This window comes from Apteryx rowi, unplaced genomic scaffold (assembly GCF_003343035.1).
Source record: "Apteryx rowi isolate R43461 unplaced genomic scaffold, aptRow1 scaffold_169, whole genome shotgun sequence".
In the NCBI taxonomy this organism is placed as follows: domain Eukaryota; kingdom Metazoa; phylum Chordata; class Aves; order Apterygiformes; family Apterygidae; genus Apteryx; species Apteryx rowi.
The window spans coordinates 683507-707252 of record NW_020447963.1 but is presented as its reverse complement, the minus strand read 5'-3'; the positions used below and the strand labels follow the sequence as shown (position 1 = coordinate 707252).

The 23746-nt window shown below is 43.7% G+C and overlaps 1 protein-coding gene and 1 long non-coding RNA gene across 2 annotated transcripts; one reads left to right on the top strand and one right to left on the bottom strand.

Moving 5' to 3' along the window:
• Nucleotides 1-240: 240 nt before the first annotated feature.
• On the top strand, nucleotides 241-4544 carry LOC112963412. The gene is made up of 3 exons (XR_003252590.1): nucleotides 241-468; nucleotides 1539-1721; nucleotides 4469-4544. It is a non-coding gene; the product is annotated as an uncharacterized LOC112963412 (long non-coding RNA).
• LOC112963411 (left-right determination factor 1-like) lies at nucleotides 3612-7962 on the bottom strand. The gene is made up of 4 exons (XM_026060424.1): nucleotides 6567-7962; nucleotides 5415-5658; nucleotides 4331-4570; nucleotides 3612-3999 (listed from the first exon to the last, which is right to left on the bottom strand). Exons 1-4 carry the CDS (start codon nucleotides 7069-7071, stop codon nucleotides 3660-3662), a joined length of 1329 nt encoding a protein of 442 aa, XP_025916209.1. The 5' UTR covers nucleotides 7072-7962; the 3' UTR covers nucleotides 3612-3659.
• Between the last annotated feature and the right edge of the window lie 15784 nt (nucleotides 7963-23746).

Here is a 23746-nt window from a genome sequence, read left to right as displayed (position 1 = left end):
TAGGTATTCCAGGACCTCACAGATCATCCTGTGGGAAATGCTGTGAAGGCAGCTCAGAGCTCACGTTCATGATCAGCCCTAACCCAGATATTCTGGCACTGCAAACAATTATACAAGTGCTTAACTTTAAGCATGGGACTAACAGGGCTGTTTAAGCGCTTAATGTGAAAGGCACACATTTCTTTCTTTTTCTTGAGCGCTAAGTGGGTGAGCTCTGCTTTCAATATTGCAGGAGGTTGACCTATGTTTTAACACTGGTTTTGCCTTAAAACATCTTTGCTTTTTTTTTTGAAATCACTTCTACTTATCTATGCTTCATTAAGGCCCTGCACTGCTCTTCCTTTTTTTACAGCGGAACATAAATGTTAATGCTGAAACAAGCTGCCACCATGTACATAAGATGTACTCTCTTTCCTCAGGGACTGTGTTGCCACTCAGACGGAAAGACTGACATGACAGCTTGACAGTGTACGTATGTGTTACAGCTTGTACCAATATAAAAGCAGCAAGATAGCACACAAAAAATATCACTGAAGGTGCAGCCTGGATCAAAGATGACAGGCTGGGAGGTAATTTTCTGCAGCACTGGCTGATGTCTGAAAAAGCCCCAGGTGTGGCAATATTGCAGGGACAGCCCAGTTCTGCCTACAAGTCTGCACTATAGAAATCTCTTGAGTCTTCCCCACTTCAGACAGGTCCCTGAGCCTGCTGCATTTTCACTGCAAAACCTACTAAAGTTACAAACACGCTTAAAGAGACAAGTGCTGTGTGTCCCATGATACATGCATGCTGTGCCTGTGCTTTTTGGGCACATCATCATGCTTTTCATTTCCAAGCTGTTGTTGCAGAGAGAGGATTTAAGTAGCAGTGTCCTGTCCCCCACAAAAGAGGGGATTTTTAACCCAGGCGCAGGTTTAAAAACCAGCCACGGATTGTTTGCAGGTTTGTGCCCTGTCCCCCCACTGCAATACCCGCAGCTCTCCCCACAGTAACACCACTCTCCTCGGGCCATCGCCAACCCCCTCCCCATCGCCCCTAGCTGTGACGCATGCACGCACAGAGCCATGGCACGGCTTCATACGCCTTGTTTCCATAGGAATCCAGAGGAAAAATGTGTTTGGCCTCTAAGCCAAAAAGATTAGCCGCTGTGTGCCCTAAATAGACCACAAAGTCAGGGTCCCTGCTGAGGTCTCGCTCTGGCCCAGGCAACTTTGTCCCCTCGCTGCCTGATGGGCAGAGCGAGAGGACTTGGACACTTCAGGGCGCAGGTTCCTGGTGGTGGAGCAGCAGAGGAGGTCCCAGCCCGTGTCCACCCTGCTTTGCCCCCAGCCCCATTCCCTGAAGAGCCACCGCTGGGAACCGAGACGCCCCCCGAGTCTGGCTGGGCAGCTCGGCTCCCTGTGTTGCTGGGCCGCCAGGATTGCACAGGATTTCCTCCAGGCCTGGGGCATGATGCCGTCCCCTGTTTTTAGGTAAACAGAGTCAAAGCGCTTAAGGTCAGAAGGAAGCCAAGGTTAATGCTCTTCATTCTCATGCAGGGACCAGTCCCAACACTTTCTTCAACAGGAGCTGACCGGTGTGCGGATAAATGGGCTGCTTTGTTATTCGTGGTAACAGCTGAGCTCAAGGCCTTCGGGCTATTCCCTGCCCAGAGATCATCTGGGTCATCTAGTTCAGATTCAAGGAACCCGCGGTGCTCTACATCCCAGTGCTGGTAACTGGTGAGTCTGTACTTTCATCTTTTTCCTCTCCTTAAAACAATTTTTTTTTGTCATGAGTGTTTACACTAGCGAAAGGTGCCAGCCTATCCACTGGCCAAGGCAAGGGCAGGGATGACTAGGTGACCTCAGATCTGACATTGCTCAGGGTAGCAGGGACGCTTGGCTCTTCAGCCTTCCTGATGAATGAGCAGAAACCACTGCTGTGTCCAACACATCCCCCTTTTCATCTGATTGATGGCCCACAGCTGGACAAACTCATTTAGGAGTCATCACACCAGCCTCTGGGGCAGCATCTTACCAGAGAGGACAGCTGATGACCACCTCAGCTCCGGAGTGGCCAATACCTTGGTGGATTTAAGTAGCAATATACTGCCCCCCACAAAAGGAGTCTAACACGGCATGTGGAACTCATCATCATTAGTAGCACTGAGGCCAACAGTTCAGTATGATTCAAAACAGGATTAAACCAAATTATCACTGCTCTTCTTCAGGGGACCTGTTACTTAGATGTCCATGAGTAAGGGTCAGGATTAACACGCTTTACCTAGGAATGGCGGGGAGGGAGGCAGCTCATACCTTTCAGGATGACAGTTTCGGTTCATTGCCTGAACATTTTGTGATAGCACTACTGCAGCTCACGCTGAGAGCATCATCTCTTGCCTGTCAGAGGAGTCTCTAGATTTTCTTTTCGATAGATTGTTAGCTTAAACTCTGCACAAGAGCACAGAGACACACTGGTGGTATGCACTCCACCTACTGATTCAAACTAGTCCCTGTCTGCTTGAGTAGATAATTTTTATCACAAGCAGTCAGAATCATACACATAACTGAGAAGAGTTGTTACTTGTGTGTGTGTTTATAGGAGCTGGACACTGGAGTACATTCAGAAATATTACGGATTTTGTTTTCCTCCACTTTCAGACATAAGAATAATTATAAGCAAATACATGGCTATTTTAATATTTACATTTTATTGCTTCTTTTTCTGTTTGAAAGCACATAAGACTAGAACAATATCCCTAAACTGAAGTAACTGTAACACACAGCCAGAAAAATAAGGCCTGATTCTACAAACCGTTACTCATGAGAGTAAACCTAAGTCCTAGTATTCCCATTGATTTTAGGACTCTAAATTCTGCCTTAAAACTGTGCTAAGCCCATGGTACAGGTGCCAAAAATATACTCCTTTGAGTTCTAGACTTTTATGTACATATATATGTATATATCTATACAATACATATATACATATATATTCATATGCTATATATCTGTGTGTGTTTGTGTGTGTATACAATATATACATATAAGTGCTTCTGCTCTACAATTCACAGTAAACATGACCTGGACAGACATGGACAAAATTACAAAGCACCAGGAGTCTAGAATTAAAAGCTGAACCCATGCATTAGCTCTTCACCTAGCAATGATCACTGTCATTTTTCTCTTTTGCCTGTAGCTTTTTGCAATGCTCTGGACTGACATAAATCAGAAGTAGCTCCATCAAATTAAATGGAATTAGGCTAGCATAAGATTGGCCCAGAGAAGCATTAGGCTCCATATGTACATTTTACTGCCCCACATATATATCTCTGTGAAGCCTGATGCTCCTCTGAGCCCATCTGTACGGACAGTGCCTTTAACCACGTCCTCTCTATGGGCGAGCAGGGAGCGTAGGAGAGTCGCAGCCTTGGCCACTGCTGACCATCGCAACTGTGCAGCTGGAGGTCCTTGCAACGCCCACCGCCGCGAGAGCAAGGGGCTTAGCCAGGCACAACCTCCCCTCGGGGCATCCAGCAGCTCCGGCTGTCGGCCTGTAACTGCTGGACCGCAGGGTCTGGGACCGCGGCAGGCTCTGGGCAGGGCTACAGAGAAGGAAGGGACTCAGTGACATCTCATTTTTCCTGCAAGAGCTGCTGGGCCCTGGCTGGTTATTTGCACTTACACCAGTGCCATGTTGTCCGTAACACAGCTGCACTTCTCCACAATCATGTTCGGAAATTCGGCTACTTCGATTTCAGTGTAGTTGTCCCGCTTGACGAGGTACATCATGGGGAGAGGAGAGCTCTCCACCACGGCGCAGGCCCTCTCCCCATAGCTGAAGCGACGCAGCAGGCTGCCAGGCTGCAGGCAGCCCCCCGAGCACTGGTAGGCCTGGTACCCCGCCGGCTCGATGACCCAGTACTGCGTCCACGTGAGCTCCCGAAAGTTGATGTAGTGTTTCTGCCGGCAGCAGGTGGACTTCCCCTTCCCGGTGTCCTCCTTACAATCGCCAGGGCCCCTGCGTGCGAAGGAAACAAAGAAGAAGTGCCTCTCTTAGTGGACGTCAGGCAGGTGCGAGAAATAACCCCTGCTGGTAATAGTGCAGGTGGGCCCTCAGTCATGAAGCTTGGACCCGGCCCTTGTTCAGTTTGAATGTTCAAACAACAAAATGAGGCCGGCAAATCTGGGAGGAGGGGGGGTACAATTCAGCAGCAACTTCCAGCTATTCCAGCAGATTACTTCTGAGGGCAAGAGCATGCATTCAAACTAGTCCCTGCCTGCACACACTACACTATAATTTAGCAGCAAAGTTACATCAGAGAGAGCAGAGATTTAGGTTTCATACATACCCATAGTCTTCCAAGTCGAGGGTATAAAGCACCAGTTCAGGTTTGCCTAAGGCTTTATCCGTGGGGTCCTGAGAGGTAAAACGCACAGCTTTGGCCATTTCTGAAGCGTAGCTGCCTACTCTTTCTCCTTCGATCCAGACCTCCAGAAGCATTGGCTCCCGCCTCTTGTTTCGTAGCCAGTAATGCACAGCCTGCGTCACATCAAAGTTCTTCCAGCCCGACTCTCGTATGGGAACCAGCCTGTGCGACAAGGGCTCAGTTGAGGAAAAAAGCCCATCAGGTAATGCCTGGGCTCACAGCACTATTGCAACAGAATAATTTGCTTCCTGTAGCTTGTCACATGCCTTGATTATGAGATATTTCTTGCTGAGCACTTGGGGCAAGCACCCACGGCAATTAACTAATAGCTCTAAAAGAAACACACAAAGCACATGAATCGAGCAGACACTGAAGAGCTAAATAAAAGTCTTACCATACACTCACATCAAGCTATTCATTCATGCTGGTACAGAAATGTGGCAGTGCAGGATTATATGCAGCTGCGGCATTCTTGACTACAGCCTGGTAAACATGACTTTTCCCAGCTGCTCATGTTCGAGCTGTATTAGGGCCATAAGTTTCTACCCACCCAGAAAATTTGTGTGATGTCTAATCCTGCCTTGAAGTATTGCAAAACTTTCACAGAGCTCAAGGGTACAGAATCAGACTCTTTTTGCATAATTTATGTATTTAAAATGGTTAGTGAAATGGCCAGCAGAAAGAATACCAGCAGCCAATAACCCATTTGAGGTAGAGAGTGAGAGATAAGTGAATCAAATAGAGGTCTTTAGAGAGGAAGTCCTAGCCCTACATGACATCATTTGAAACAGAAATACATCATTTCAATGAATCATTGTATATTGCTGTCTTAACCTAATATCTGCTCTTAAGGACTCAATCTGGTTTAGAGACTAGAGAGCCTGATTCTACAGACATAACCGCATCAGACTGACTGGAGGCACAAATACATGACAGCTGAACCTGGCCCAGAAGGCTGATACCCCATAAGCTACAGTCCAGCCTTCAGGAGGGGTCCCTTCCTTACCGGGAGTCTATCAGGGAGGTCCTGTTGGTCCCATCGAGCTGCCGTTGCACCCAGTATACACTGACTCTGGCGTTGGAGACGGGCCTGTGAGACTGCTTGGCAGGCAGGTTTGTTCTGTCCAGAGGCTTTTTGAAAAGTTTCAGTTCAGCCATTGTCACTTCACTGTTTTTAGGTATTCTCCCCTCCATGTCAAAGATGAGATTCTGGCGCGTGGTATCAGAATAGAGGACTTCTCCTGGGATGTCTGTGTATATTTGGAACAAAAAAGACAGCCTGTCATTGCCATGAGCAAAGCTCTGACACTTCATCCACAATTATCATCACAACACGCTCCTTCCATGCTCCCGAGATGATCTCTTGTGTCAGAGACAGCCACTAAACACACCTTTTCTAATGCATACTTGATTCAATGTCTTGCAAATGCCCTAATTCTTCTTCTATGTATTAGTCTCTGCAACCTGGAGACAACAGAAGGGAATCTCCTGTATAATTCACCCCGGAATGGAACAAATGCTGAAAGGTGCACATCTCTGTGGCGCTGTTGTGCATGAAAACAGAAAGCTGCACCAATAGCAATGAAAAAGTGCTTTCACTAGCTGCCCAGAACGCTATGTACACCTTCTGAAAGTGAAGCAAACTTTAAGTGTTCTTGTACAGACACTATTATTGAAAAAGTGAGACCGATTTTCTTGTTGATATTTTTCCCAGAAGAAAAAAAAAAGACCAGGGAGAGTGAAATAGCCTCAAAGAGGTGTGATTCCTATAAGAATAAGAAGGCATTTTGACCAAAAACTGCAAGGTCTGCACTTCCCACGGACATTTTTTTGCATCTTTTTCCCACTTGCCAAAATGTTGCCTGGGCCTGAAGACCATCCTGTCAAGCTCCAGTAGCAGTCTGCTGTTTGGGACTGTGGGGCTACCTCCCCCTGTGTGAGGAGTTACTAATACACGTTAATCTTTAAGCTGCTATAACATGCACCTCTTCTACCCAGCTCAGGTTCAGAACCAGTCCCAAACCTCATTTCCCCCGTGGCTTTGCCTCTGCCCACCCTGCCGCTTGGACAGGAAAGCATGGGCACAGAGGTGGGAGTTACCATCCCCTGGCTACAGCACAGCCGCTTTGATGCACGACAGCCACAGTGGCAATGTTACCTGCATTGCCGGGGATTCCCCTGAGGATGCCGGCCAGGCTTGGCAAAGCTCTGCGCTTCACCCTGTGGCGCTTCAGCAGGGAGATGTACTTGTTCTTTATGTGGTCTGGGATAACCAGGTTCACCAGGTCTCTCTTATGAAGTTTAGGGACCTCAGAGAGCCCCAGCTGCTTCAGCAAAATCTCCTTGACCCCTTCCTGGGTAAACGCTCTGACCGTGACGAGCAGGCAGAGTGCGCAGAGCATCCAGGCGAACCTCGCATCCATCCTCCTCCGTCGGCAACGCAGCCGCCYGCCCAGCAGGGATGAACGGGTGAGTCTCCCCGGGGCTGCTCTTGGCAGAGACGCGGTCACAGGCTGCCTGAGCGGGACGGAGGTCCCCTGCGCTGGGGTTTTATAGCCAGCCTCGTCCCACTGGCACAACAAATTCCACAAGTGGAGACGAAGCAGAGGACTTAAAAGGATCACTCCCCCATCAGTAGACACATGCCAGTTTAACACCTTCATGTACCACAAAGTTAATACAAGGAGGCTTAGGAGAACTTCCAGATTCCTTCGCTGTGAAGAAATTTCTGTTCTTCTTTAACTCCCTGCAAACTTTTGCCCAGAAAACCTCCTGAGTGATCAGTGTCTCATATTCAGTCTAGGTCAGAGAGGAAACACATCTGCAGAGTGCATTGCTTTATGTACTGCACCGTACAATTCATAAAGGAAGCGTCAATCTTTACTGCAGGGGACTTGCTACCTAAAACAGCCAATATCAATCAGAAGAATAATGCTTCAGCTGAAAGTCCATCTTTATGGTAGACATGAAAAAATCATTTAAAATCCTTTTTGGGGTAGGTACCCCTTTGATCTCTGAATATTTGTATCAAGCATATGAATCACAGCAGTGAATCACAGCAGTTGGATGGTTTATGGCCTTTTACACTGCTTCCGAATCATAGAACGTGGAAGATGTACAGGCCTGACATTTTAGAAAAATGTCCCATCACTCTTTATGGTTTCCTGTAGGTTTAATAATACTTGTGCTTAGAAGAAGATGGCTTTATACAAAGGCAGATCATCTTTCAGTGAACATGAAAAACCACTCTGTTTTTGAACAATATGGATAAAGAGTATTGGTATTTTGAACAGCATCAATAACTGCAATCAGAGCAATCTCTGGGGAGTAAAGCTGAACTGGAGGCTGGGTCTGGGGAGGTTGTTTGTTTGCCTTGAAGTCAAACTTGAAGCTTTAAATTCGTGCCCTTCGCTTCACCAGCATTTGCTGGCATGAGATGTGGAAGTCTATTTCTTGAAACTATTCCCAGAAGAAGGGAATGGAAAAATAAATATTGATCGATAAAAATTGTAAGAAGCATGGCACTTGGGGCAAATTCCCTGGGGCAGCAATAACACAATGTGACATTGATATTTTTTTCAAGTATATATACAAATATGTATACATACATACGGGAGCCTGAGTATACCTATAAACGTCTTCCATGTCAAAAGATTTCCCAATTTTATATGTCTCTGTGAATGAGTCAAAATTGGAACCATTTCATCCAATCTCCATCTTGAATGGAGTGCCCTTAGAAAAGCGTGGCTTGAGGACCCAATGTAATAAACTTGTACAAAAGCACCCCTTTGGTTCATCTCTCATTAAAACAAGTGTGAGCTGAGTCAACCTGTTCTGTAAAGAGAGGAAGACAACAAAACCTTCTGAAAAAGTCTAAAACTTTCTGTCACCRCCCAGTTTGCCTTCTTAACCCTTCAGCAGACTTCTCTCCTTAAATATGATAAAGTCTCCAGTAGATGTTAAAGGAGCACCTCATTTAGTTGAATTGAATTTTAAGGCTAAAATGGAAACATAAGAGAGGCTATAAACTAATAGTTATGTGCATGGCCCAGGGCAGTACCTGGATCACAAACTCTCCCAAACCTTAAACTCTTTGATCTTTCTCTTTTCTCTTTCTCGCCTTTCTCTGAACAAATCAGTATTTTTTGTTATATTAATTTTCAACACACTAATAAGGAGTGAAAAATAGGCACTTTACTTGACTGCTGTAACTCCAACTCATGTCAAAAATGCCTGCTCTTGCAAAGAAGAGGGAGGATTTCTCACTGAAATCTTTGTGATTCTCTCAGCCTCTTGGGAAGGCTACTTACGCCCTGTTGCTCCCTCCGAGCTGCCTCTCCAGCTAAACGGCACGTTACTGATTTGCATGCTCGTACTCCAGGATGTGATAAACAGCCACACGATCTGCTGAGGCTTTGGTGGCAAACTGCATCTAAGTAATGTTCAGGTGCTGACAAACTTTCCTTCAGATGTGTTCTACAAATGGCTCCTAACTCTATTCCAGCAACAAAGTTGGATATGTTTTTGCAGTGAGGAGAGTCACCTCCTGTAAAAAATTGCAGTCCATGCATTTGTAATGGTCTCTCATTAAACATGTCAGAAAACCTAACCCTGAAACCTTTATCCATCCAATTAGGCTTTACTCCAGCAAGTAGTCTAACTGTTTAGTGACAGCTCTTCAAATAAATACGATTACATGAAATAAAAATCCCTGATAGCTCCATCAGCACCCAGCTTTTCTGGATCCAGATGTGACTTCTCTCGTGGCTGATGTCTAATCTACTGGGATGAAGACTCTTTGCTGTCCAGTGTGTATTGGAAAGTGATTTATGGGCTTCACACATAAAATAAAATTATTGAGCAAACACAGTTGAAGCTCAGCTAAGAAGAAAACAGAGGATGTGGATTGTAGGCTTTTCACAGGACAGTGATTATCTGGTCCAATTGGAGGATTTGCCTTTCACCCTTTGTCATGCAAACAAGAAAAGTCAGGAATTTTATAATAGTTCTTTCTGTGTAATGTGTATTGGAACCTACCTGGTACTTTCAAAATGTCAAACAGAGGATTTAAGAGGCTGCAAGGGATGAAGTATGAACAACTTACAGGTTCAATAAAAGCCAGTACACAGTGGAGAGAGAATCTCTATATTTAAAATTTTAGTTTAGTTTCAAATAGTTCTTTAAGACACTCTGAGCATATCTATGCAATGATTTTTGGTAAATAAATCTAATGGGTTAAAAGAGAAAGTGTGAAAGGCTTAGCCTAATTATATAGCTATTATCCTGAGAAACAAGAATGTTTCAAACACATTTGCAGTGTGTCAGTGAGGATCTGAATTTTTCAGGATTTGTATTTCCATGGACATAATTATTTCATACAGCAGTTGGGCCCACATTAGAATAGCCTTTGCTTGAGTGATGTTGAAGGCCACAGTTTCTGTGCTCGATGAAATGCCATGATGGGTGCACCAGGTTTATTGCATAGAGATGGGAGCATATCTCCATGTTGATTTCAGTCTGTTTTTCCAAAAGTCAGGGTTATTTGAATCTAGGAGTATGGAAATAAAACTAATGCTGTTAAGATGCAGGTGTAAGCTTTCCCAATTTAAAGAAGAATTCAGGCAGAGGTTCTGTTTGACTATTTCTAGTATTTTCTTACTTTTTTTCTGTCTTAAGCACACTGAGTTTCACATAGCTACCAAATAAACACAGAATAGACTACTCATGTGAAGTGCTGGCTAGAGGTTTCAAAAATGGGAATTAACTGTCTGCTATGCATCAGGGCGTGCTCTCCTCACCTTGCCTCAAAAATAAACCCCAACAACCTCCAATCAGTGCTTTAAAACTAATATTCCAGTCAGCATTTTAAACCCAAGCTACACAACTTTAATCAGGATTTCACAGGCATCCTTGGCTTCCTTCTTGACTAGCGCAGTCCGTGCTAGCGCTGGCACTCCTGCTCCTCCGCAAGGTCCAGTCCTATGTCAAACAAGTCCAGACAGCAAGCATCAGCCCCCGAGCCAAAAGGAGCCACTGAGTCACTGTGGGAAAGCCACCCAGCTGCCATCAGACAGCACCTAGTTTTTGCTTGTTTTAGATTTAGGCCTAAATTCTAAATAGTGACTAAGACGAACCACTTCCCATTTCCTCCAACACAGTACGAGAGTGAGATGTTACCTGGAGCGGGAGTCGGCGTTCCCTGGGCTCTCGGCTCAGCCTGCCCTCGGTGCAAGCACAGCTGGGGCACCGCAGCACAGCACTGGTGCTTCAGCCAGAGAGGCAGCCCTGTATTTTGATGATGCCTTTATGCAAGGAGAAAAGGGCAGTGAATGTCTCATCCCCCAGCGTGGTTTCAGTGCAGCAGAGCAGACAGTTTAGTCCCATTCCTCCTCTGGGTGGTTTTAGCTCTTTTGTGCACGATCTGCTCAATGGCCCAAATGAAAACTACAACTTCTTTTTTTCAGGGTTTGTTTTCAGTTGGATCGCCAAGTTGCTCTGGCTCACTGCCCAGCTCTTTCTTAAATTAGCAAATACTGAATCTAAGAAAACTCACAATCTCTGGAATAGGCCACAAAAAACATTTAATCTAAAATAATCTTAGTAACTCAATCTAATCTCTCCCCAAAATGGAAAAGGCTGGACAGGGTTTCCTTATGAACCACTCTGGCTGGAGAGGTCTTCTAACAAACTATGCCAAACACTTCTAACACCTGGAATCAGACGCTGGGTCCAGTTCTCAAAAGTAATGAAGCAAAAAAACCAGTGGCAAGCCCTGTCTCCTTTTATTTTTCCACAGCTGCAAGACCTTCACTTGAGAAATTCCTCCACCGCTAAGAGCAAGTGAGCAGGTCAYGGCGTCATTATGGCATGTTTGCCACTTCAGCTCCAAACACCACCAGCCTGGTCTGGAACTGTTTCAATTTGTACTATACCTCGTCCTTGAAAATGGCATACACCTACGGAAAGATACTGGGAAATTATTTTGCTAGGGTGGTGGCTTTCCTTCCTCCTCTGCTTTTACAGACAGCTCTTTTATTAAGGTATGAATAGCTTGCACAGTATAAAGAGCCAGAATAACAGTACCCAGGACTTCTGTGGGGCCAGTATAGCTTGCTAGAGTTTGCATGAATGCTGCCCATGGCCTCAGCCTGCTCTGCAAGCATCCTGCATGGAAGAGTTTCGTAAGACATGGTCTGATAACATGAGACATCCAGCTTTTGTCTGGCTCCCAGTGCCAGACTGAAAACAGCACCGCCACTTAATGCAAAGTGCTGATCTGCTCTCAACTCCGTCTGCTGGTTCTGATTTGTTCTAAAAATTTGGCCATGTAATTTTTGTGCCAAAAGGCTTTATGCTAGATCGTGTATCACCCGGCTTATCTGTCCTTCTGTATGCACCTCCATGAGTCCCCTGCAGTGAGCACAAAATCAAAAAAAACCTGACTTTGCACCTGTATTGTCTAATCTAGCTAATAAGACTCTGGGAAATACAACTTTGTGTCTCACGTCTAATCTGAGTCATGTTTATTCTGCTGGGTGATCTCCCAGCGCACAGCGCTCATACCAAAGACACTGCAACCACAGCTTCAATCCCCAGCGTTTACTCTGCCTGCCACCAAAGGAGCCGATTTCAGTGGCAGGTTTTGTGGTAAAAGCAATTGTCTGCTCGAGCTATATAGAAATGAGCCTGCATGCGGAGAATAAAAGCTTTTCCTCATCACCAGCCTAGGCCAGATTTGAACTGTTCCCTTCTGTCAGGAGTGCATTCACCCCACAAGTTATCCAGTATAGTAAGAAAACCGTTTTATTTTTAAGAAGTCGCAAATTTGGTCTGATCTTGAGCTCAGTTATACTACTCACACAATTCTGCTGCTGTATGACTGATATTGCATTGACATACTGCACACCTTCCATAGGCAGAGTTCTGCTTTTACTTATGGGCTTGTTGTGGTCAAATGGCCCAGACAAAAGCCTGACTGTTTGAAGAGAAATGGATAAAAAGCCCAGCATCCCACTATGCCCGTGGTCAGCTGATGGCAGCTGGCTTCCTCACAGGGTTTGTGTTGGCAGCATTTGCAAAGTGCCAGTGTTCTGGCAGAAAAGAGCTTTCCAAGTTTTTTTTTTTTTTTTTAACACAAAACCAAACACAACTGTTTAAATACAGCTTTTTTTTGTCCCTTCAGCAGTCTCCTCCCCACTGCCCTACTCTGTGTCTTGTTTGTAGCTGGGGAAGCAGGATTAGTTACCAGTCTAAAATGGCAATAGAAAAAGCTGCAAGCAAGAACACTGACATTTGGCAAAAGCTATCAAATCAAATAAATATATTTGCCAAGCACATGGCCCTACGTGGTTTGCTTTACACCACTGCCTGTATATTACTGAAGAATGTCCTAATAACTGAGGAATATCTGTATTTTGCAGGAGCACCACTTTCTAATACGTGCCATTTAACTGCCTAGCTACAAACGCTGATTTTTTTCTTCTTTTGGTTGGGTGTTTACACTGTAGAAGCTTTATCAGCCCTTTTTAAGAGCATATTTTTTCCGACTGAGAGAACCCAACTCCGGCTGAGGCAGGGATGGAGGGGCTCTGAGAAGCTGCCCCGGCGCTGCCTCCCCCGGAGAGGCTCCACCAGCACAGTGACGATTGCTGCTGAGCTGGGTTTCAGCAGACACGCTCCAGCGAACGTCACCGTGACCGCTCACGGCGGGACCCCCCTGGCTGCCTCCACCACGCTGCGGCAGGGCTGCGAGCCCCAAGCACGGCTGACGGAAGGGAACGTGTGCGTGAGCGAGGCCTCGGCTGTGCAGCACAGCGCCTGTTTGAAGTGCCGGGGAAGGTTTTCATGCAGACAGTGCTATCGATACAGCTGACGGGCTGGGCCAGCTCTACAGGCTTCTCAAAGCTGGGTGATGTCCCAGACTGGGTGCCGGCGAGGAGGTACGGGGCCAGCGCTGTGCCAGCGGGCTGGGACCGCACACGCCGTACGTCGCAGGGCTAAGGAAAACCTGCAAGCTGCTTCCCCTCCCGACCGCCTCCAGCTCTGCCCCTCGTTGTGTCAACGTGAAGAGACGCGGCTGACCCCGCCGTCCCAGCAGGAGCTGCTGGTAGAGACACAACAACAGCGGCAATGTTGTGCGCCTGCAGGAATAGCCTGCTTCATTTGTGGGGCAGCTTTGCTGTAGCGGGGCAGAGCTTCGGTAGCTCGGCTGCAGCTCTACGAGAAGCGCCGTGCCAGTATAAGCCGCTTCGTTTCCGTACAGTGAAGCACTCCTGGCGAGGCCGAGCACTGACAGCACTCCGGTCCTGCAGCACGTCCCACACCCCTTATCAATTCTGCGCCAAGCTCGTGGACCAAACGGCCTTCCTACAATTCAGAAATACCCATGCTTCCCTGTCACACTAATGAACTTTGAATACTATTAATATTATTACATCTGTGGCAGTGAGTTGCCTGGCTTAATTATGGATTTTATTTTCTTCAGTTAATTACAACTGATGACTTTTGCTTCACCGAATATTCTTTCCTCTTTTGCTAAGAAAAAGAGGAAACTAATCACTTTTCCCCCCCTCAAATAGATATAGAAAGAATAACACTATATCCTAGCAGCTGTAATTTATTTCTATTACCAGGAGAAGCTGCAGAGGCAGAAAGATTATGAACTATATGTTAGGGAAAGTTAGAATAATTTGCATTACTAACTTTGCTGGAAGGTGGTTTTCTGCAGGCCAAAAATAAAGATGAAAGACCAAGCTGAGTGAGATCTAAAGCACACCTCTTCTGCTAAGCATTGTGAGCTGTTGTGCAAAATAGTAATTTTTTAGTTTAGTTCAAAAAAKAAAAAGGGCTGCTCCTTGCACTGAAAATTACAAAAGCCAGCGTGAGATTGTTGAAAGTGAAATTAGGCCATAATATGCACAGAGAAGACAAGATAGAACTGATAAATACTTTAGACTTTACTAATTTTGTACATCTGATTGATAGACTGCAGATTAACTGCCAAACGGCTTCCGTTCGTCCTCACTGAGATATTTAACATTAACTTGGACAGTGCCTTAGCAAATATATCAGGGAAAAAAAGATACCTGCAACAGCAGGAAAATGAGCTAAACTACTCACATAGGGTTTTTTTCTGTCTGTAACATCCTGCTGCTAAAGTGACTTTTTGGCTATTATGTGTCAGGAGGTTTTACATTGTGGAACCTCGATGTATTCAGTTCCAAAATAATTACCCGCACACACTTTTTTCCTTGATGTTAACAGCACGTGAACTCCCCAATCAAAGGGATGGGGAAGTGGAACTCTGAGCGGATCCAGCACCACCACCCGACCTGCCTGCCGGAGCCCCGAGCGAGCCAGGGCGACGCAGCGGAGCCATGTCCGGGAGCCTTTCAGAGGGGCAGGAGATTCAGGAAGAACAAAACAATAGCCTTAAAAATGATGATCTGGATCAGACTATATTCCCTCACCTTGATGCTTAACATTCATTCTTTTAAAATAAAAAAAGACAGGCTCCACATGGGAATTTTTTGTCTTCAGAGAGTTCTGCCCTCTCTTCTGGGAACGGTCTTAAGGGGCTATAGAGTAAAAAGTATGTATTTTAAAATATTTCATATCTATTATCAGATTTCAAATGATTAACATTAACTCATTTGGGAAAATCTAATAAACTGTTTACTATTTATTCTGATTTATTATTTATGCTGTTCATGCTGTTTCCCTTCCGTCTAGATTGTGTGTTCATATGGTACCCTGTTGCACTTCTGAGAGTTGTATAAAAACAAATAATAAAATAAACCCCTAATTTTCTCTTGCCTTCAAACAATGCTGCAATGTTCAGCAAGGAGAGTGTTTGGATAGAACGCTTCTATTCGAGCAGTTACAACAAAGCTGTTTTCACTTAAGATAAATATTTATACTAACTTTATATTGTTTTTGTAATTTTTTGTATGTTATTGCTTTTTAATGAAAAAAGACCTCAAAAGGAAAGAATTGAAGAAAATACAGTTCTCTGTGTATTTGATTCCAAAACAGAACACAAAGGGGTATTCTACTTCATGGCACAGGTTAAATTATGTAATTTCCTGCCATGTACCCATATCTATGTAAACAAAGGGTACCAACTCTTGGTTTAGCATGGCCCTTAAAAGAGTAAAATAAAGCTGTGTGACCTGACTAGTTTTAATCCTTTTAGCATTCATACTACAGGACCCTGGGAGATGCATCGTGTTCATTTGATTTTAAAAGGGAAGTCCACACTTTGTCAGGCCACTTGAAGCGTGAAACACAAACTTTGGAGTTATTTTTTTCCTCCCTAACCATTTGCTTATTCAAATGTATTAATCCAGGAATGGCCAACATTTAGTCTGCCAGCACAGACTTCCATGTAGCAACCAAAGGCATTTCTGAACCTTAATACTGGATTCAGCACATGATTCTGCAGGAAATGCCATTCATTTGAAGACGAYATCTAAGTCTTCTGTGCTGAGTAACTACAGTAAAGGTATGGTGATTAAAATTTGCTCCATTTATGCAGCATGGCTGTTACTTTAGCAGTTGCCAATACAAAATCCAGAGCCTTTTGGCAAATCATATGCATGGAGAAGATTTTCAAAGGCACAAAAGGAATTAAAAGTCCATTCTCCATTGACTTTAGGTAAAACTTGGGTGCCTAGTCCCGTTCTCACCTTTGATTCTACAAGAGAATGCAAAATATTTTACCCCAGTGACAGCAGCCTACAGATGATAAATTACTACAATCAGAGCAAAAATATGGATAACCTCGAATTCATTTGAAATACTTACTCAGTTTGACCTGATCTGTTAGAATCCCTCAATGGCAGACTACAGGAACAGTCACAGTGTTTTCAATAAAGTTTAGATCCTGTAAATCCCATGCATAGAATTTTCCTTGACTTCAGTGAAAATTCTGATGTGCAGCAGACCTGGAAGACAGGCTCTTAAAACTCTTCAGTGGCTGCGCTGCTTGATTTTTTTCAGCCACTGTGATATGAAGTCCACCTACCCATGGACTTCACTACGTTCCCAGACTGGAAAATGCTTAAACATATGCTACCCCAACAGGAAAATGCTCAGAGTCACAACGGACTATGAAAATATGGTATTACCTGGGCTTGCCCTAAAACTGATGCAGAAACTGTAGCAACTGCAGAATGTGGTTGATTTGTTTCCTAAGAAAAGCAGATGGGAACTGGTTCCTTAATGTAATCGCATTCCCTCCAAGAAAAGCTCTCACAGTCATAACTTGAATAATAAGTTCAAGGTCTTACGCTGACATATCAAACCCTTCTAATCTTCACAGGAACTACAGTGTGAAAAAATTATGATTAACCTAGCTTGCCATTCACCAGAGCAGTCAGTAATTTGTGACCTTAAACACCAGCCTGGCTCATCTCTGGGCTCCATGTGCAGCAGTGCCAGTTTACACCTGCTCTCACAGCTGCGTCCATACAACTCTCTGTAGGCCAGGCCCAGGAAACTGCTCAGGGAACTGATCTAGCTAGAGTTAAAAAAAAAAAAAAAGTATATATAGTACCATCTTATGAAGGCAGGAGCAGTTTACTCTGGTGTTGTCATCAGCTGTGGATGTATCCCTCCATCCTGGAAGCCATCTCACTCCAGAAGCTCCCCAGAGTGGCTATACCTTTTAACAGAACCTGTTTTTAAAGTCCTCCCAAATTAATTATGATCACATTTAATCTGGCATGTCATCCGAATATATAAACATCTGCTTTACTGAAACTGTACAGCATATCAATAAGAAGCGAGAGTTGAAAAGATGTGAGCTCTCTCCCCACTTCTGTCCCTGACTCAGTACAATGACCTTGAGCAAACTGCTTTGGCCAAAATTTTCAAGTCCATGTTTAGACACCAAAATAAACAACTTGATTTTCAAAGGCATTAGCTAACTGTAGCTTCTATCAACAAAACTCTAATCGCCAATGCACTCTAGAAACTTACTGTACAATAAACATCTTAGTAAAACAAGCAGCGTACCTCCTCCCATCTGTTACTGCTCACTTACGGGGAAGAAAGTTTTTCTCCTCCGTTGATTCATAGCTCCATAGTTTAAACTCAGTTTACATTGATTACATTACTTTGTCCTTTTACACAGATCAGGCCACGCTTTTACTCACAAGGCAATGTTAAACATGCCATCTACAGCTGGTAGAGATGCAAGAAGTACCTTTATACCCTTTGCTTACATTTAAAAGGAAAGACAGAACAGAAAAAAATGAAAGATTCAGAGAAAATAAGATCATCACAAGAAAGGAGAGACATGACAAAGGAAAAAATGGGAGGAAGCAATAAGCTACTACAGAAACAGGAGTGAAAGGGTGGATAGAGAAGGATGAGAATGGAAAAGTCAGGAGGTACTGTGAGAAAGCACATTACAGATAATACATCCAACAGGTGATCACATGCTAAGGAATGAGCAGTATTTAGATAACTCTTCTGCTCCCCTGCAAGTGGAGCTGCTGGTAATTGCCCAGCAAGGACCCATGTGCCGACCACTCCTGCTGTGGTGCCTATGTGCAAAGGAGCCAAGCCACTGCTGCAGCAGTGACTTGTAACACTGACCTTCCTGGCCTTTTACAAAATCAAAATCTAAAATTAACAGATCAAGCCTATTTCTAATGGCTGCATAGTAAAATTTGTGAGTCACACAAATCTACAGAGACAATTATTGATGCAAACTCCTAGGCAGTTCACAGAAGCTGATAAAGTATAATAGGCAATCCTTGTTCTGCTGCTTCTGGTTTGCTTTGAATTAACCTGAGACCAAAATAAAATCAAAGCTCTTTGAAATCCTCACAGGCTGCATGAAGATTTTTTCATCTCTAAAAGCAGGAGTGGGAAGGGGGAATTCTTGCACAAGGAAGACAAAGATCACTCATTTTAAAAGTCCTTCTTCAAAAATTATTTAATTCAGATTTCTATTTCAATATATTCTAATTTTTTAAAATATACTTACTTAAATTATAACCACCTATAATAAGACTTAAGCTCATGACACTTTAAAAGTATTATAAATTATAAATGAACATTTATAAATGTTCAAGCAATGTGTTTGATACTGAAATTTTAATGGAACCAAGCCAGTGAACCACGGAAGGTCATCACTAAGCCCTTGGAACCCAGTTCTTAAGGATAAAAGCTTTGGATCCCACTGGATTCTTTTGTAGGTATAGGGAGAATAAAGCAGACCGACCAATTTAATGATTAGTATGGGGGGGGAAGCTAGCTTTCCTCTTCTGATCTATGAATAAAAACAGGATTTGAGAGGTTGGTTAACAAACATGACTTCTAATCCATCAGAGGCTCCAGCAAACCCTGCAGTCTTGACTCTCCAATGATTCAGACTGCGAGATCTCCTGGAGCGTTTTGTAGCTCCTGTTCAAGCAACCACCCAGCCTTCTTCTCTGTGGCAAGCAGAACGCAAAGCAAAGACATCAATGTGTGTCCAGGTCTGGTCACAGTACTCTTGCAACAGGAGTTGTTTTGCAGGATCAGGACAGCTGTGGAGCACAGACGCAAGCACACTAGAGCTCTCTGCTAAAATTAACATATATGGTGTGCAAGAACAGTAGAACATTACAAGCTGTAAGTGGTTTGCTACTTTAGGCTGGTGATAAATACACCTGCTTGCTGACTCACCCAAATCAAACCGGTCACGTGGCCAGGTGTTGTCCTTTTCAGTGGAAGTGACCAGATCCTGCCAGATGGCTTCTCCCTCTCCTTCTCTCTCAGGAAGCTGCCTTCCTTTATAATGTTAGTGCTATGCTGCCCATGCATTTCTCCCTTCAGCCTCTACATATGCTGGGTTAACACATAGATAGGCATTATCAGAATATGTATATTCAGCAAAACAATTAAGTCATCCACGTTTCAGCCCTAGTTTTGTCCTAGTCCTTTTGTCCTTGTCCTAGTTTTGTATCAAAGTTTGTCATATCAACAGCAGTTTCATTTCAATGAGCTAACAATAAATCTAAAAATCCTATACACCAGCAAAAGATTCTCCACAGCTGCAACTACCAGCAAAATAAAAGTTTAAAACTTTACACTGCACAGAGGTGAGTGATGAGGAAGTCTATGTGTTGCCCTGTGGTAAGGCATAGGACCAAAGTCTTGCCTAGACAGGCCTATGGCAACACTTTGGCAGTTCTTACAGTGGGTTTTGGTAGTGTCTGTAATGCTGGGTTATCAGTACAGAAACCTAGAAGTACTCACAGGGACTCCCCTTTAGACATAGCCAGAACAATCAAAAACAAGGAGCTCAATTAACAAAGTAGGATAATTGTAAATCAGGTAACTGATTTAAAATCAGTTTTAAATGCAAAACATGTTGTGATAAGCCTACTTTTTTCCTCTACATTTCAGTATTTCCATTTTAAATGGCAGTTATTTGAGCATTTCAAAACAATTCCAGCTCTCATCCAAACACAGCATGACAAAAATGATGACAGAAATAAATCATGTTAAAATAACCAATGCATCATTCACCATTTCCTATCCAAGACAAAACGTCAAAGAAAAACAAGGGAAATTTCTATCATATATAATTATGTACGCTTGCTTAAATATTTTGTATAAAAGTGGTGAATTCTCTTGAATAATAAAAATATATTCCAGCTTTAATGAAATACTATTTTTAGCGTGAAAATCAACATGTTATCCGTGAATGGGAAGCAGCACTAAGAAAAGAATTAAGAACTACAGAGAGAAAACAAGTGTAAATCTGTTAATTTAAATCAATTCTTGCCGCTTGCTTGTTTGTATTGTGATTAAAAGAGTTCATTTAAGTGTCTATCCTGTTCTAGATTCTTCTAATTGTTTGTTTTTGTTATAAACATATAAATGCTCAAATCCTTCAAAGGAAAACTCCCTAATGCCCACACTAAGTCCTTTGGTATATTGAGACCTGTAAACAGATTGCTAGATGAAAGCAAAGATTAAGAGGTAGCAACGGGCTGCCAGGCTACAAACCTGAGTTAAATCCATTAAGGTACACTTGAATAGGCAGATAGGTAAGGAACAGCAAGCTGGGTTGACACATTTCTTCAGAGAGCAGCAGTGGTGAAAACTCTGCGACCACAGAGCTGCCACACATGGTAAAGCACCAGGCCACCTGCTACCCACGGTCCTGAGACTATTGATGTCCTGTTGGGAGTTCACCCATCAAGGGAAGTCCTGCTGTGAGAAATCAAGCTTAAAGTGACAGCTGAGTTCTTCAGCCATAAGGTCATTTAATAAAGTACCTTTGCTAAGGATATAACTCATGTAAGGGAAGAGTTGCACGTGTAAGTGTAAATACTCCGCACACTTGTTCAACTCGGTGCTAAAGAGCCGTCAAAGGGGATATGGAACATGCAAAGTACAGTAAAGATGGAAGAATTTTAAATTTTGTTGACCTGCTCCCTAGGTCCTGACACTGGATTTCCATCTGCTCTAGCAATGTAATTAAACGTTTGCTAACTAATGACAGTATGCGGCTTTTGTCACCAAAAGAACAGACAGTGGTAAACAAAACCCTATTTACAAGAGGTAGGGAGGAGGGAAATGTGACTCTGCTGTTGAAATTAGAGATAAACAAAATCACACCAGTTAGCTAAAGAGCCTGTCTAGACAGAGGAAGAAAAAAACAAATGACAAAAGCTTGATGTCCTTCTTGTGAGAAAGAGAGAAGGAAAAATGATTTCATAGCCTGGCAAAAGTCTTCAAAACGAAGATCTACCACAATGTGAAGATTACTGAACATCACCTATTTTACACTACAGAATAAGATAGTCTAGCCATAGCAAGGCCTCCTTTATTCTGGGGGTGGGGGTGGGGGGACAAGAATCTAAAGTACAAAAACAGCTTATGAAACCAGTGAGAAAACCAAGCAGATAGATTTAGGTTCTAGAAGTATAAAAAGTACAGGCATACACTAAGGCCTCACCCACATGGGAGATCTACTCTGCTATAGCTACATGAATAAAATGTAATTACTACGAAAGTGGTTGTAAGTATCCTGCTTCTAGTTCCTGTTTTGAGATAAACTGGCCACATGGAGAGTTATTGCAGAAGAGCCAAGATAGAATAATTAATTACTCTACTATACTCATGTCAAAAATTTTTCCCACCAGCATGGCCCTAAATAGAAGAGAGGGCATTTTTAAGCTAAAATCATTAACATCGTTTCACAACAATTGAACTTTTTTTATTCCAGCAGTGAATCCGAACCACACTGCTTTGAGCTAAGGACTTCTATGACAATTTGTAACTAGTGCAAATGTTTATGGCCAATTTAAATCCCAAATTATCTATAATGCAGCCACTAGATAAATTAAGCATGAAATTATGCCTTGAAATGTCTCTTAGTTACTGCAGATGACTGGGACTTTTTCTCTTTTTGCAGGACAGAGCAAAGGTGAGGAAATGCACAGAAAACCTGAGGAGTCACAGCCCCGCTATATGCTGAGGACACATTCCTCAAAAGTGAGACAGGGATTCGAGAGAGAGAGACATTTTTCCTATAAGGATTAATAAAACGGCAAGGAGTGGGGCACAGGGTATGCATGCATGCATGGACTTAAGAAATACACGCAGTGTGAATACACAGGGACAGTACCTACGGTGTTGAAGATGGAGAGACAGGAGCAGGAGCATCAGGACTGTCAACTGGAGGAGATGATGGCTTTTTGGCAGCTGGGATGCTAATTTATTTTAAATACAAAAATCAACAGATGACTGAGTACTGGCCTGAAATTTTAATTGACAAGAGATTGAATCTTGCAATGCCCTGATGCTTCTGGTTTGCTGCTCTGAAACATCACAGCGACTCCATCTGCGAGACTGGATGCTGGATGTAAATCTTTTAGGGCAAGCATCCTTCCTGCCTCCCTCTGAACAGTTACATTTTTATCATCATCATCTTCTTCCTCAGATGCCTAGGGCTTATCAAGAACAATCAAGTCAATCAAGGGTGAAGAACAGAAAAACAGGAGGATGATGATGGTTAGCAGGGCAGGGTATCAAACGATCATTGATGGCACACCAAAATAAAGGGTAGAGAAATGGCAGATAGCAGGGCCTTACTGCACTGCCTTTCTGGCCTGTTGGCTAGCAGCAATTCATTTCCATAAAGGATGTCCTTGTGGATGACTGGGAATCGGTTTCAGCCCTGCCCTACCATAGATACATTAAGTTAAACTCTCTGGGTCCCATTTTTTCCAATCTACAAATTTTGAATGCTATTTCTCTCTTTATAGGTGTGTGGAGACAAGAGGCTTTGAATATTTAATGGAGCATTTGTATTACTACTATTACTTAATTTATTTCAGAGTTATCTGTCTTTGTGTATGGCCTGCTCCACATCAGGCCTGCATGCTTGCTCACTTCAGCAGGCTGGGAACTGTGAAATCCTGCGGCCTTCTTGGAATCTCACCTTTCTCCTTTTCTGCTATAAAAAGCTCTTTTTGGATGCGATTACTTAGAAGGTTCATTGCTAATGCAACTCATAGAGGCATAAAATGATTTCCTCCAAACTAGAGAACTGTAGTTCATGCTATCCTAACATTATAATTTAGAAATCCCAAGTAGTTTGAAAACCCTTCATTCTTCAGTATTTTGTCTTTAGGATTCAGCATAAAATTTTCATAAACTGTGAACATCTAAGACGACTGGTGTAATCCACTATTGATGTGATTTCAATAGAGTTACACAAATGGAAAACTTGGCTCAAGATGTTTTAAAGGCCATTCTGGCATACGCTAGCCTCCAACCCAAAAGCTTTGCTGACCCAGCCATGTGGGGAAAACACAGCTCCTAACACAGCTCACAGCTACTGCTGCAATAAAATAAAATCTGGCTGCTGCTTTTGGCTGACTGCATTCCCCAATTGCCACGTAATATTCGTGGCACCATTAAAAAAAAAAAAAAAACAGCGAAAGAAAAATAATGGGAACCTACCCCCCAATTATTTTAATATAGCGTCTCTTCCCTGAGGGAAGCATTTCAGCCTGGAAAACAAGGATAAAGTGGCTACGGAGAGCAATATCCCCATTTAAAAACAACAAAAGAAGGGCCTCCTCAGCGCTGAGGCGGCAGCGCGCAAACTACGGGCTCCTAAGGGTTGGAGGTGGGGGAGCAACGGCCGCGCCGGCCGCGCGCGACCAACCGTTGGGCGCACGGGGCAGCCGTTGTTGGGCGCGCTACCCCGGCCGTCGGGCGCGCGGGACGGCCGTTGTTGGGCGCGCTACCCCGGCCGTCGGGCGCGCGGGACGGCCGTTGTTGGGCGCGCGCTGCCCTGGCCGTTGGGCGCGCGGGGCGGCC